Source organism: Chelmon rostratus, chromosome 4 (assembly GCF_017976325.1).
Source record: "Chelmon rostratus isolate fCheRos1 chromosome 4, fCheRos1.pri, whole genome shotgun sequence".
Taxonomy (NCBI): domain Eukaryota; kingdom Metazoa; phylum Chordata; class Actinopteri; order Chaetodontiformes; family Chaetodontidae; genus Chelmon; species Chelmon rostratus.
Window position 1 is genome coordinate 20,843,095 of NC_055661.1, and position 14,870 is coordinate 20,857,964.

Here is a 14,870-nt window from a genome sequence, read left to right on the forward strand (position 1 = left end):
AATGTTATTTGCTTAAGCAGAATGGATCATATTTTCCCTCCGTTTTTGTGCTCATTGTCTGGTCTGACAGATGGAAGCGTCTCAGTTTGTGTGTTAATGTCTGTTTCTCAGTTTTATCTCTTCACTTTGCCCAGTTAGCTGCTAAATGTGTTTATAGCCAAGCTAAAGTGCTTTGTATGTGGTTCAGATATTGAAATGCAGGTAAGTAAAACCCTCAATTTGCACAATGTGATTGTGTTGACATGCTCAGTCCCACACACACACCCCTTATGTCAATATAACACCAACAACCAGGCCTCTGATGAAACAAAGTGTTCTAACTAATACCTAAATATGCCTGGATGTTGTAAACCTACAAGAAGTATGGAAGAAGTAGGCATAGCTTTGGAGAAAAAGTGGGTATTTGGAGTCCAAATATTGAGATGGTGAGATGGATGACAGCTGGCATTACGTGGAGCTCAGCTGTGGAGCAGGCAGTCAAATCAAGGAGAGTACCCACTGGCACTGTTTCAGCCTCTTCATTAATCAGTTTCATCATAATGAGTGTGTGTGTGTGTGTGTGTGTGTGTGTGTGTGTGTGTGTGTGTGTGTGTGTGTGAAGGCGGGGCTGCAGGAGAAGAGGACAGAGAGGAAGGAGATGGATGGATAGAAGGAGGAGAGTCAGAGGGATGCAGAGATGAGGGACTGCATGGTGTCACGTACACTCCCTCATACTTTTTCACAGATCTGAAGGGACACGGGCCGGCTGTAAACAAGCTGTAAATTCTCCCAATGCTGGCACATGCAGTCACCTTAAATCTGCAGAGGAGACGATGCCACAAACGCTCTTCTGGAACTGCACACAGTGTGGGACGCAGTCGCCATCCACCCTCCTCCTCCTCCTCCGCTCCTATCACTCGAGTACTGCAGCACTGGAGGGTTTCAGGCCCATAAAACATTGGCGAATGAGAGCCCCTGACAGGTCCTCACGGTCCTCCACCACTCAACAGATGTGAAATGGCCTGATAGGCTCCCCAGAGAGCTGGATGGGGAGTAGGAGGAGAGGGAGAGGAGTACAGTGAGGAGGGTGGAGGAAAGTCAAGAAAAAGGGTGATGTAAATGTCTGTCTACACCGGGTAATATGAGCTGGCAGGTAAACCGTTTCCTCTCACTGATTTACACATTTTTATCATTGTTTTATGATTGTTTGACTGAGTATGCAGAAGTCTTGCTCCAGTCTTCTGGTGTTTAGTGCAAAAGTCATGATGTTTCTCATGCAGCAATAGCTCCCTCTAATGAACACTGGTGGTACTGCAGCTTTGAGTAAAAATGCTGCACAGCACACTGGTGCTTTTTAGCCTGAGACATGAGAGAACTGTCTCACATTATAAGTGAGTATTTAGAGCTTCAGTTTATTTGAAAAACAAATTTGACAACAGGCTATTATATGGTTTTCAGTGAACAGCTGCAATTTGGTACCTCTTGTTTTTACTTCAGTTGACATTTTAATATAATCACATCATCATCTTTTATTGAGTTGTTTTTTTCAATCGGTTTTGACCAGATATGTGGCTTTTCAGTGTCGTCCATTTGTTCGCCTGTGATAAGAGACCATAACAGTAACCTAGCTGTCAATTTTCCTTTATTTGCTCCTTATTAAAGTTTTTTAATTTAAAAACAAAATGAATTACCTTTCCCCATTAACCAGATCACATTAAACCCATTTAGATTTGTCTAGATTACGAACTAAAATTAATAGCAAGTATGACAACACTGCACAGGTTGCTGTTGTTGTACGCTAGCTGCAGGAACTGAGCTGTAACAGTGACTGCAAACTTGATATCGTATGTTTTATCAGTGTGCACTGCATTTCATTTCTCTGAAGTTGTGGGAAAGGATAGGGAACTGGGTGAAAAGGTCTTTTTTATATTTCTAATGTTTAAATTATGTGGCTTAATGTTGCAAAGACACACCTGGTAACCAGGTGTGTCGGAGAACGCCCAAACTGCTAGCACTTAATTTATTGGTTATACAACATCATGCCCATGACCAAAACATGTTGATTCTGTGCTGACAGTGTCGGCCATATTCGTCTGACAGTTGTAGTTGCTTTGATTTATATGATGCATTAAACTAGATTACAGGCTCTGCACACCTACACAGGTGTTTTCAGGTATGTGGCTGATTACACCTGCTCAGGGTGGAGTTCTGCAAAACTATGCTGGGATTTGCATGAACTCACCAAACTCCTTATACTACACTAATAAAAATGAGAAAGTTGTAACTTTTCCTGCAAAAATTAAAAGCAGAATAAGAGAGATGTCTGTGCAGGCCTACGCAGACCCAACTACCCAACAGTTTATAAAAGAATTCAAATTAGCTCCACCTCAACCAGATACATGAAAATACTGCTTATGGTACAAAATAATAGTATATATAATAGTATATAATTTGTGTCCTGAAAAGAAATATTATCTTTTCAGACTTTTGGTACTTAACTCTCTGAAAGGGTCCATTCTGCAAAATTAATACTTATGCTTTTAATACTTTAAGTACATTTTGCATACACTTCCGTACTTTTACTCTAATTCAAATTTTTAGAGCAGCAAAAGAGTATGTCCATAGAGGAGTTTTGTGAAAAGAAGTAATTTCATTTTACATTAATCAACGTGCTATTTTAATGTGATTATGAGATTATAGATACATGATATAAAAAAATGGAGGAAGTCAAGCACACAGTAGTCAATAATGAGGCCTTCGAGGTCCATGTCTGAGTGGTTTATTAGAATAAGAAAGTTGACATAGAGCAAAGTCTCCATGCGGAGTGACAGGCAGAGCTCAGGACTATGTGGAGGATGGTGAACAACTGCTGGAGTGTGTTTGTGTGTGTGTTTGTGTGTGTTTGTGTGTGTGTGTGTGTGTGTGTGTGTGTGTGTGTATGTGTGTATACTGCGCAGTTGTCGGAGGGTGCATGCACGTGTTGTCTTTTTTGCATGACGACAGACAGATTTCTTCGCGGACACAAGCACACACACTTGCATGTACTGTACAAATTCACACGTCGCTACTTCTGTACACACACAGAGGCTGTGTCGTCATGCAGCTACTGCACTTAAATCACATGTAAGCATCAGGGTTATGTACACGTAGCAGGGACATGTGTTGTCATCTGATGACAGCCTGCCCCGAGGTCCCTGGTGAGAGCCACAGGACGGCGGGGTCCTTCACAGTAGCACGAGACTCCACTCTGTAGTAGAAAAGTCGAATCTCTTTTTGAACCTCAGCCTGTATGAGTTCATTCACTCTTCCTCCTCCTCCTCCTCCTCTTCCTCTTCTACCATTTCCTTTCTAGATTCAGCATCCAAACAGGACACAACACCTCAGTGCTGCTCACAGTATACTGCTTCATTGTCACTATATAATAATAATCATGATAGTCATCAGGTTCGTCTTCATTGTCGTCATCAAATCCGGCACACCAGAGAATCGAAATTGAAATCATATACAATAATATTCCATATAATTTCAAACCAAATATCTACCACAGAAACAAACTATAGAAAAAACAAACATGACAAAAATGATCAGTGCTGACTAAATACATCTACAACTTTACAAAAATGCAAATGTTGATTTTGTTTTCGCCTTGTTTTTGTGCTTTTTTTCCTCTCAGATGTTGGCTTGGAAGGGAGCAGCGTCGTGTCACTGCTCCCAAGTGCGATGGTGGATTTCATACAGGTTAGCCTCCGTTTCTGGACTCCTTCCGGGGCACAAACAGCACAGTGGAGCGCTGCAGGGCAAGATGGCAGTTATTGGCTGAGGGGGGGGCATGGCATCACTGGGGCCACACAGCACAAACAACCCCAACACACAAAGGCATGGTCTCTTCAACAAGCACACACACTCAACCTGATGAATAAGAAACAAATACAGACTGGGTCACGAGGGCTGGGTGGGAATTCCATCTCTACCCTGTTGATATGTGCAGGGTCGAGATAAAGAGGGAGAGTGTGTGTGTGTGTGTGTGTGTGTGTGTGTAGGACTGGAGGCAGTATGTGCTATAGCAAAAAAAAAAAAAAAACTCAAAACAAAATCATTTCTAAGCAAAGGAAAGCAATTTCCCGCATGAGAGGCTTTGAAAATGTTGTAAAATATTGTAACACATTAAGGATTTGGTGAAATAAAACGGGATTTTGTGAATTACTTTAATTTCGTTTCTGTCATCGACTCATTAAATTAACCAGCTAACCTTCAATAGTGACAAATAGGACGAGGGCACGGGCTTATATTAGGTAGAGACGTCACGCGTGTGCGTGGGTGTGTGTGCGCAGAGATAGTCTGTTAATAAAAAAAGGGAGGAAGAAGAAGACACAGAGCAGCTGTTGAGAGAGGAGGAATGGGAATGACATGAAGTATGTAAAGAAAAGGGAGGATGATGGCTTTAATACACAGACTTACTTTCATGAATTCTTTAGCTGCTCTGTAACGTTTAACTAAGGTAATCAAATTACGGCGTTAGTGAGATAACATCATGTACAAGTACCTTTCCTAGAACCAGTCACTGTCGGCCTATTTCATGCCTGAGCTCCGTTTCTGATGTTAATTCGATTGCATCCCAAATTTGGCTTAAGGGCCGACGGTATTTGTGTGTGTGTGTGTGTGTGGCTGGTGGTTAGCGGAGGGGGTAAAGAGCTGGTTGAACGTGCACCTCCCTCTCAGAGCTGATGTGTCTGTAGTAATCTTCTCAAGGGCTCATCAGGCCATTAGAGGGCTGGGAATGTACTTTGCCTAATCAAGCATGTTTGGCGAAACACCGGAGGAGATGCAGAGCGAGGACACGGCTGGCTGCGCGAGCCGGCCGAGACAGAGCGGCCTCGTTCACACACACACACACACACGCACAGACAAGCAGCACTCAGGTCACAGCAGAGATGGAGACGGAGAGATGAGGGGATGGGCGGTGGAGGGCTCCGTATCCTCAATACTAATGACCTGTTTCAGGGTGGAATGTGTAAAGAATCCACTGTACTAATGTGGTGAGGCAGTAATGCAGTAACATCATGTTCGCCCGCCTGACCTCCTCCTCTGTCCTTGCTTTCATAAATCTCTTTCACTGGCTTGTCTCATGCAGTACCTCCAGCTCCGGCTGTGTGTGTTTTTCAGGGCTGCGTACTGAACCTCACTGCTGTTTTGGTGAAATGTGAGTGTTGAAAACTGTCAGCTGGTGTTGAATGTTTGGTCGGATTTACTATCTTGTTTACTTATTTGGATTAAAAAGTTCTCCATTTAAATTTGGATAAATGCACATTGAATTTTATTACAACCTTGATACAAAGGGAGTTGAAACGTGTTAAATGTGAGTACAAACAGATGCGTCCCAACTTTTTTGGAACCAGCACAGGTTGCATTTAATTTTCGCACGACTGCTTGTTTTGACATGGTGTTAATTAATGTAGAAAACCATTATAGTTCTCAAAGGTGAGTAGCAATTAAAGTATTGTTTGTATTATTGTATTGGGCCTTGTACTGAAACATTTCAAACAGTACCCCCATAGTATTTTCACATTAAACCTTCATTAATTGTTTTTTTTTTTTGACACTTGGGGGCAGCAGAAACAACACTGACAACACTTTTTAAGCTGAACATACAAAAGAAGTCTTGGCAAAAAGTTGCTCATTTATGCATCCATCCAGATATGGAGCAACATTATCATCATTTTTAGGCGTGTTTCTGGTCACCTGATGAATGTAGGCCTATTCACTCTCTTTTAACTCTGTTTTGGGCTCCACCAGCTCCTGAGGGAAACATCTGGCTCTTAGTCTGATAAATCCTCCACTACTGCTTTAAAGTATCTTTGTGTCATATCGGCACAAGTACAGTGTGATATTTTCTTGTGTGTGTGTGTTACTGTGTATCTATCATCTGACCCAAAGTCCCCTTCAACTAAGCCGAGCCCAGCGTCTCCTTTTTATCTGCTCTTCTTTGTGTAAAGTATAATAGTTTAAATATACTGTATAGCATACAGTGCTCCCACGCAGGGCTGTGACACTGTTAACACAGATTTGTGAATGTCAAGCAAAGGGCTGCTCCATAACATTAACGCCTCAGTAGACAAAGGAACAGGGCCTGGAAAAAAAAGAAGGGTGAGAATGAGAGTAAAACTGATCAAAGCTGTTTGTTGCACTCAATATGAGTAACGCATTCGTGGACACAAACCCGAAGAGACTCACACACACAAGCCGACAGCCACACACACAAAAACACCACCGCAACGACCCAGATGAGAAAAAAAACAGCTATCTCTGGATCTACATTTGAATCAAGAACAGACAAAAACAGAAAACATCAAAAGATCAGACACCGGAGTGAAAGAGTAACTCCACACCCAAGTATACCCATGCCCATCTGTCTTCTTTATCCCGCTTTTGTGGTGAAACACACTGAAAGACAGAAAAGGGATAAAGCCACAAGGGATGACCATTGTGACAGTAAGCGGTGCCCCAACTCTGGCCTCAGCCCCAGCCTCAACCCCCAGCTCCTCCCTGCCCTGGCAAACCACTGAATAACCAGAGTGGGTGAAGCATAAGAGATGCCCGGTCCTGGTTGGTACATCTCACATGACGGATGGAGCTGCTGTCCTCCTCATTGATATTCCGCTAGGCTGCGGTGCTGGGCTAGGTCCCTGACTCTTAACGGCTATTTGTTGCCGCAGTCTCCTCCTGCTTCTGGGGCACAAAGAGGCTCAGTGTCGGGCAGAAGAGGCTGAATGGAGCTCCCAAGCGGCCGGGCCTCACAGACCCAGTCAGACAGCCAGACAGCCACAGCTCACATTCCCTCCTTCAAATGGACTGCGGAGCCCAGGGGGGCCTCAGGTCAGGTCAGACAGACCCAGGCATACTGAGAGGCAGCTCGGGAGGGAAGAACGGAGGGGAGATATTGTTCCTTTTCCCAGTGCCCAGCTTCTTCCCACATCCCTAAACTCCAGCTTGCTTTGCTGAGAAAACAGTCATAAAACATCAAATTAAATTGGCTTTATCTTCACCTTTATGTGTTTCTTGCTTGTTATTGCTTTCTTGCACTTCATGATGGCTCTTGTCCAGCGCTGCCTCTGAGGCAATCACAAAAATTACAATGGGAGTCTCAACCCTTCACTAGCCACCGGTCTATCATCCAACCCTCTGATTGCTAAACACTTCGATACACACGTAATAAAATCAGTTTGTCTCTCTGTGATTGTTTATGAAAAGGGAAAATAACTTTGACCTCCTCCTTACAGAAACTTCATTATATAGTTATACTTCACAGTTATAGACAGGACACTGGTTGGGGTTGTTGTGGCCACTCGCATTCACACGATCGCATTCGCACACTGCATGATTCATTGAGAGTCAGTGCCCTCTGGCATGGCTACAACAGTTTTAGTCTCATCTGAAATCCATAGTAAAGCACATTGTTGTCTGCTGGCACAAAAAAACAAAAGCAGAAACAAAAATTTCACACTCAAACAAGATCCATGGTGTCAAAACGGTGAACAAAATGGCGGAGGGAGACCTTTCACATTTGGCGCTGTAAGTGAAATTGTCTTTTTTTTTTTAAATCCCCACATGTTTCTTTGTGAAGTTTCCCTTTCCTTTGCACCCCTCTCTTTACCTCACTGTTCGTCCTGTGGTGGCAAAGTCAAGCTCTGCGGGTCGGACCACTTGCAGAGCAGAGGGGTGCACCTCAGATTAAGAGCAGAGGAACGGAGACGTGAGGAGAGTTCTCTCCTCCTTTCCATCTCTCTCTTTGTTTCTTTTTCTCTCTGTCTCTCTCTTCAGTCAGCTGAATGACGTCAGAACATTGAATGACAGTGAGAGAGGACAGACAGGGTAAGGTTGGACCGGGACAGTGAGTCTGAGGGGTTGATTTATTCCAGTCTGCTGTTGGAGGGAATGGGTGTTCAGAGAGAGCTTGGTGCCAGGGCTCACGTCCTTCACCTCACTGGCCACTGGGGGTGCGCTCTCCCTTGTTCTTCCCCAGGAGATGGCTGAAGTCGGCCAGTTCTCCCAGCCCTCGGGGCCCATGCATTTCTGGCCTGATGAGGCCCTGACGCTGGGGATGATAGGGCGCTCCATTGTTGCTGTTGTAGTTGAGTGCCTCGTGACTCCAGCGAGGCTCCCCATAGTCCATGTGGGGAGTGGGAGCGGAAACAACCCTCCGTCGGTCGGGGGAGTCCTGCGGCGTGGCGGGGTAGATGTATTCTCCCGCTGAGTTCCTCAGGGTGCCGCTGGGACGACTGCCACCGTGCTCCCCTCTCTGGGTGGCTAGGATCAGGTAGCGCTGGCGCTCCGTGTGCGGGGGCAGCATGACCTCCCCCGGGTCCTCTATGCGGACCATCCCTCCACCCCCTCCACCTCCATGCAGGAACTTGGAGCTCAGGTAGATGACAGAGTTGTTGGGGCAGGGTGTCCCCACAGCGGTGAGGAAGGTCTGGCTCTGGTCCCAGTCGGTGTCTGGGAGACGCATGGCCCGTTTCTGCTGCAGCGGGGTCTGCTCCGGGGTAGGCAGCAAGCCCGGGTCCATCTCTCCTTTGGGCCAGCCGTTGGGCGTGACAAAGGGGTTGTCTGCCTGTGAACGACGCCTCTCACCGCCGCTGGTTCTGGTTACGCTCATTACGGACCCGCTGCGACCCTGCCCCAGCATGCTCTGCTCTTTGTCACTTTTGCGGCGGGCGCCGTTGGCTCCGGAGCCTCGAGAGTGGCGGTGGCGGTGACTCATGATCCAGCAGACCGTGAGGCCGGAGAGGACGGCCCCTGTTGCAAAGGCTGAAACAGCAGAAACCACCAGCAGGTTCACAGACACCAGGCCGTCAGGCTCCTCGATGAAAGTCTCTTGAAGCAGCATTCCTACAAAGAGAGAGAGATAGATGCAATCATTCACAAAAAGAAAAGCCATCAGTCATCTGCTGGAACCTGGTTAATAGCATCAGTATTTCCTGTATTAAACATGTGGGAGTTAACAAACGGCGAGAGAAAATGGCCCATTTTCTCTCTCTCTCCTCTGTGGGTGGGAATGGTTGTATGCTTTCCAGCCAAGGTAGCTCTGGCTAATTGCCTTCATTACGTAAAGTGGATGGTGATTTTAATAGCTGTAATAACTGTCTTCCTGATTGAGAATAGCTCTCAACCCTAACATGTTTCACAACATTAGCTTTATGGGGAGAGATGCCAAGTCTGGCATTAATGGTGAGTAATAATTCAAAGTTTTTATAATGTTTACCAGGAAAATCTGCTCTACTTCCCAGCTAGATGTTTGTGTTGTAGACCCGACTTGTGACTTGAGGTATTTTGATTAAAAACAGTACTTATGATAATAAGTTAATTCTCTGGATACCTCAGAAGCCAAACACTTCTCGGCTCAGCTTTTAGTCTAATGTACAAACACAGTAAAGACCCGAAACACCTGAACTTGTTGTCTATGCTGTGCATTTATAAATAAAAAGTGCTTGTGTTCCTTTTTGCTCAAGCAAATATGCTGAGATTGTTCCCTCGTTGCGTCTATATGGCAAAGTCTTCGCACGGATGAACATAAGGCATCCTGTTTATAGATAAATGGCACCATATCAGCAGACAACACCATGAATTTCTGTACTTCTTTTGTGTAAGAACATGAGATGAACTCCCTCCGAGAGAACTGTTTATGAATTATTGAAGCTATGAATACAGCTAGACCACAGCGCGGGCTGCCATGGATCAATTAGGAAAATGCCAGAAGAAAAGTTGTTCTTTGCTGCGTGAGCTCTCGGGACCAACACCAACGAATACAACGAAACTGTGCCAAGGGAAGCAGACTAAAGCAGAGGAGGGAAAGAGGAGGGTGTTAGAGAGGGAGAGAGAGAGGGAGAGAGAGAGAGAGAGAGAGGTTGCCTAAAGCAAACTCGAACATTTGGGGCCTTAGACAAACATAGTAATAGCTGTTAAATTACAACACCAATAGCGGCAGAGGGAGGACGGTCTCCACAAGGACAGTGGAATAAATCCTTTCTCACAGAAAATAAATGGATGTCATTAATAGACATTGGGAGCCACTTACTCACTTAAGCACAGCACAGAAAAGGAGCAGGACGAAGAAGTGGAGAAAGAAAGGATATGCAGAGAGCAGCAGCAGCTATTTTTCCAAACAAACGTATTTTTATTGAGTGACAAATTCATTTTTAATGGGGACAAATGGAGCTGGTTGTGGTGCAAATACTCGTACAGCCTGGTGGTTAATTAATGTGGCCTGTGGCTTGGCATAATAAAGTGTTACTCTACACACTGACATTAAGCTGGAGAATGGCAGCTAAAACCCTGTGAGAGACCGCTGAGCTGCTGCGCTGTGCCGGAGGAGCTCTTGTACACATTAAAGGGGCAGCTGACCGAAAAATGCTGTAAAAACTATTTCTACTGTCACGCACGGTACAATCTATCTGGTTTCATTTTCATTTTCTGAGATTTGGGCATATCTGTTCTAACAGGAGAGAGCTCAAAGCTGGTTTGTGTTGGCTGAGCACAAAAAAAAGCCCCACATTTTTCAAAGCTCGGCAGTCGCACCTCTTTTCAAACACAATGACACAGCTACTAAAGAAAAAGCTCAGGCTTTGGTTTTAGATCTTTCCCTCTGTGAGAAGCTGCTGGCAATTGTGCTTTGGTAAAAATAGTTCTTATTGGGGGGAAAAAAGCACAAAAAAATGTACATTAATTTCTCCAGATGGTCTTGGCCCAAAGCCTTTCCAAAGACACAATGACCTCACAATGTTCAAAGAGAGAGAGAGCAGGAAAAAAAGACAAAAAAAGAACTAATGTGGCAAAAAAAAAATAAATAAAAGAGTCTACTCGGTGCTATGTGAGGCTGCAATGCTAAATGCTAACACTGGCATGCTAACATATGCACATCTGCAATGTATAAGGTATGATAAAAATTGGGGTGTTCACCATTTTAGTCAGCCTGTTGGCATGCTAATATTTGCTAATTAGCATCATACACAAACTATAGCTGAGGCAGATGGGAATGTCATTATTTGGATTAAATAAATAAAGTTTTGGACAAATTAACTTTGTGACCTGATGATAGCGCTACATGAATGTGCAAAATTTCATGGCAATAATTTCACTCTGGACCAAATTTGGAGACTAGCATTAACATCCCTTGAGAAATGTTGGTAGGATGGTCAAAAACATCATAAAGACCTAAACATAAAGAGGCAAGGAACCTTGCCTGTGTTCTTCTATATATTCAGACAGTTGGCTCATTGCCAGACTGTAGCTTCACAGCAGCGGCCTTAAAGCAAAACTGCACTCTGAACAGTCCAGGTACAAAATGACCAGAATTATATTTAACCATCCATTGACCCCTTGTCACTTACAATTTCATCTTATAGCTTGCATAATAGATCCTCGGCACAGTCAACGTGAGTTCATTCTCTCAACAAGTTTGCAGTTTCCATTGACTGAAACCTGGCATTAATCAACTGGGCTTGTTGGTCAATCAATGTCCTTTTCAGCACTAATTAGTCCTTTATCGCCAATCCAATAAGCCCGGTAATACACGTGGACATGGGCCTTAGTTAGAGCCTGTTAATTAAGTGACATGCACAGTTCAGTTCAGTGTAGCATCAGATGGTTCCTGCTGGATGACCGGAGAGCACATTTCATCAGCAGGATTGTGTTATTTGTTTTTAATTTTTTTGTTTGGTTGATGCCACAGCCTCGTCTTCCCTCATTTCCTTTTAATTTCTATTTTGATCTAAAATTAGGCTTTTTAAGTAAGTTAAGTAGTAAAACCTAGCTTTTGGCTTGAATTCTGCTTTTTTAAACGTTTATTTAAGCGAGTATTAAGGTGTATTTAGGAGGTTAGTTTTTACCAATGGGATATAAAAACTTCATTGCTCAATATCTCAAAACTGCTCCGAACGCAGATGGCAGTTTATAATCCGGATCTCATGACACATCTTTCTTCACTCCACTCCCTCATGCTGTCGCACAGCCAGCTCATGGTTAGGCTAACACGCACAGACGTTAAGCACGCATGTTCTTCTGTGTTTATATAGAATTTGGCATTTGCTCATTAGGCGTTCTTTTCTCCTTGAGCACATTATTGGCGTCTTTGTTGCAGCAGCCTAAACATAACCCTGATTTTTGCTGTATTTATTTTCAAGTTTCGGGCCAATATTCCATTTGGAAAGACTGCCAGTTTCAATCACATTATCGCTGCTCTCCTCAGTAAAAAGGGTGTTTTGGTGGGCAGCAGATGCTACACAAAGAAAAACATTTGGAGGTTATCAGCCTGTTCATCTACAGTGTCAGCACACACACATACTCGCACACACACACACACATACTCGCACACACACACACACATACTCGCACACACACACACACACACGCAGTATGAGTTTGAAAAGTCAGGTAATGAATTGATTCATTTTTTCAATAAACCGCAGCCCTGATGACTTTGTAAACAATGCTGACGTGCTGCAACCACAGAAAATTTGGAGCATGGCAGTAACATAACGGGGTAAAGCCACAAATCTCCTCACACACACACACACACACACACACACATATCACATCTGGAGCTGTTGTTGCTGTACTCTGCCGCAGAGGTTGTATATATTTCTCTAACATTTACCTCAACTGTGGTCCAGGGTTGCTGTGTGGCACTTCAGATTAAATTCTGCACGGTGCAATAATACTGCTGTCATCTTCATGCAGGAGGAAAGGTCCTGACAAGAGTGTGTGTGTTAGTATGGCTTCCTGTGTGTGTGTGTGCATGTGTGTATAAATGCTTTAGCTTTAGAGCAGAGACAGCCTGGCTCAGTATGCTTCCTCAACTCTCTTCCTCTTGACGTGGCCACTCAGATATGTTAATTATTTTGTGCATTTCTTTTCCCCCGCCACATACCTCACACGTCTTTCTTGGATGCACAACATGTCGAGAAAAATGAAATGACGGATGGATAGATTTGGTGTGTGTGTTTTTTGTGTGACAGGCAAGCAGCAGGCAGGTTTCCCAGCATCCTGCCGAGAGGTGACAGTAGAAGCAGCAGCTTGCGCCTCCTCTCCTCCCTTCAACTCTCCTCTCCTCACTTATTAAAGCTTAATGGAAGCCAACGGGCCTGCCTGTCAGCCTGACGCACACTGAGCTGCTCGTCTCCAGGCTTCTAGCTCCAATTACAGCGTAACAATGAGAGGAGAGGAGAGGAGACGGGGGAGAGGAGAGGGGAAGAGAGAGGAGATGAGAGGGGAGGAGAGGAGAGGGGAAGAGAGAAGAGGGGAAGAGAGAGGAGATGAGAGGGGAGGAGAGGAGAGGAGAAGAGAGAGGAGATGAGAGGGGAGGAGAGGAGAGGAGAGGAGAAGAGGAGAGGGGAAGAGAGAGGAGAGGAGTGGAGAGAAGAGGAGAGGAGAGAGGAGAGGAGAGGAGAGGAGAGGAGAGGAGAGGAGAGGGAAAGAGAGAGGAGAGGAGAGGAGAGGAGAGGAGAGGAGAGAGGAGAGGAGAGGAGAGGAGAGGAGAGGAGAGGGAAAGAGAGAGGAGAGGAGAGGAGAGGAGAGGAGAGGAGAGGAGAGGAGAGGGGAGAGGGGAGGAGAGGAGATGAGAGGCGAGGAGAGGAGAGGGGAAGAGAGAGGAGAGGAGAGGAGAGGAGAGGGAAAGAGAGAGGAGAGGAGAGGAGATGAGCGGAGAGGAGAGAGGAGAGGAGTGGAGAGGAGAGGGGAGAGAGAGGAGAGGAGTGGAGAGGAGAGGAGAGGAGAGGAGAGGAGAGGGGAGAGGGGAGGAGAGGAGATGAGAGGCGAGGAGAGGAGAGGGGAAGAGAGAGGAGAGGAGAGGAGAGGAGAGGGAAAGAGAGAGGAGAGGAGAGGAGAGGAGAGGAGAGGGGAGAGGGGAGGAGAGGAGATGAGAGGCGAGGAGAGGAGAGGGGAAGAGAGAGGAGAGGAGAGGAGAGGAGAGGAGAGGAGAGGAGAGGAGAGGGAAAGAGAGAGGAGAGGAGAGGAGATGAGCGGAGAGGAGAGAGGAGAGGAGTGGAGAGGAGAGGGGAGAGAGAGGAGAGAGAGGAGAGCAGAGAAGAGGGGAAGAGAGAGGAAAGAAGAAAGGAGAGGACAAGAGAGAGGAGAGAAGAGAGGAGAGGGGAAGAGAGGAGAGAAGAGAGGAGAGAAGAGAGAAGAGAAGAGAGGAGAGGAGAGAGGAGAGAGCATAGAAGGGAGAGGAGAGGGTAGTTATGTAGGTTGAGGAAAAGAAAGGAAAGGGAGGTGAAGTGAGGACAGAAAAGGACATGAAACAAGGAAAGAGGAGAGTTGAGAGGTGAGAGGAGCACTGCTGAAGAAAAAAAGAGGAGAGGAGAGAGGGCATACACCAGGATTAAAGAGGTGAAGAGGAGAGAGATTTGGAGGAGAGAAAAGACCTAGTTTGTACCAAAAATAGATGGATGGAAGGCTATTTTGAACAGGATATTTGTGTAAAATATACTAATATAACATAATACACACACACACACACACACACATATTCCGTCAGCTAACTGTCAGATTCAAAGCACAGCGGAGCTCCTGCAAGGTCTCATTTTTTCTTTGGTGCATGATTTCCTTTGTCTAACCCGCAGTCGTCTGCTCCTTCATGCCTCGTATCGTCCTTCCCTCCCTCCAATCCTCTTGTTAGCTGTTAATCCTCTCTCAATATCTTTCTCTTACCCACCGCTCCTTTGATCACCAGGGGTGGCGGCATGATGGGAGTAATGGCTTCAAAATTCAAAAAAGAACCAGAGAAACTTTAACTTGCACGCTTTCAAATCAAGGTCATTCCTGCGCGATCAGATTTAATGTCAGCGCGGCAAAGCGATGTTACCGTCGTGAGGCGATCATGACGGCTGTAGGTCACGTTA

At 45.3% G+C, this 14,870-nt stretch overlaps 1 protein-coding gene across 1 annotated transcript in view; it reads right to left on the reverse strand.

Moving 5' to 3' along the window:
• Nucleotides 1-7,957: 7,957 nt before the first annotated feature.
• sema6bb (sema domain, transmembrane domain (TM), and cytoplasmic domain, (semaphorin) 6Bb) overlaps nt 7,958-14,870 on the reverse strand; it is a 61,774-nt gene continuing 54,861 nt past the window's right edge. Inside the window, exon 16 of the mRNA XM_041935364.1 lies at nt 7,958-8,865. Coding sequence (XP_041791298.1) covers nt 7,958-8,865 — 908 coding nt within the window. The remainder of the gene's footprint in view (nt 8,866-14,870) is intronic.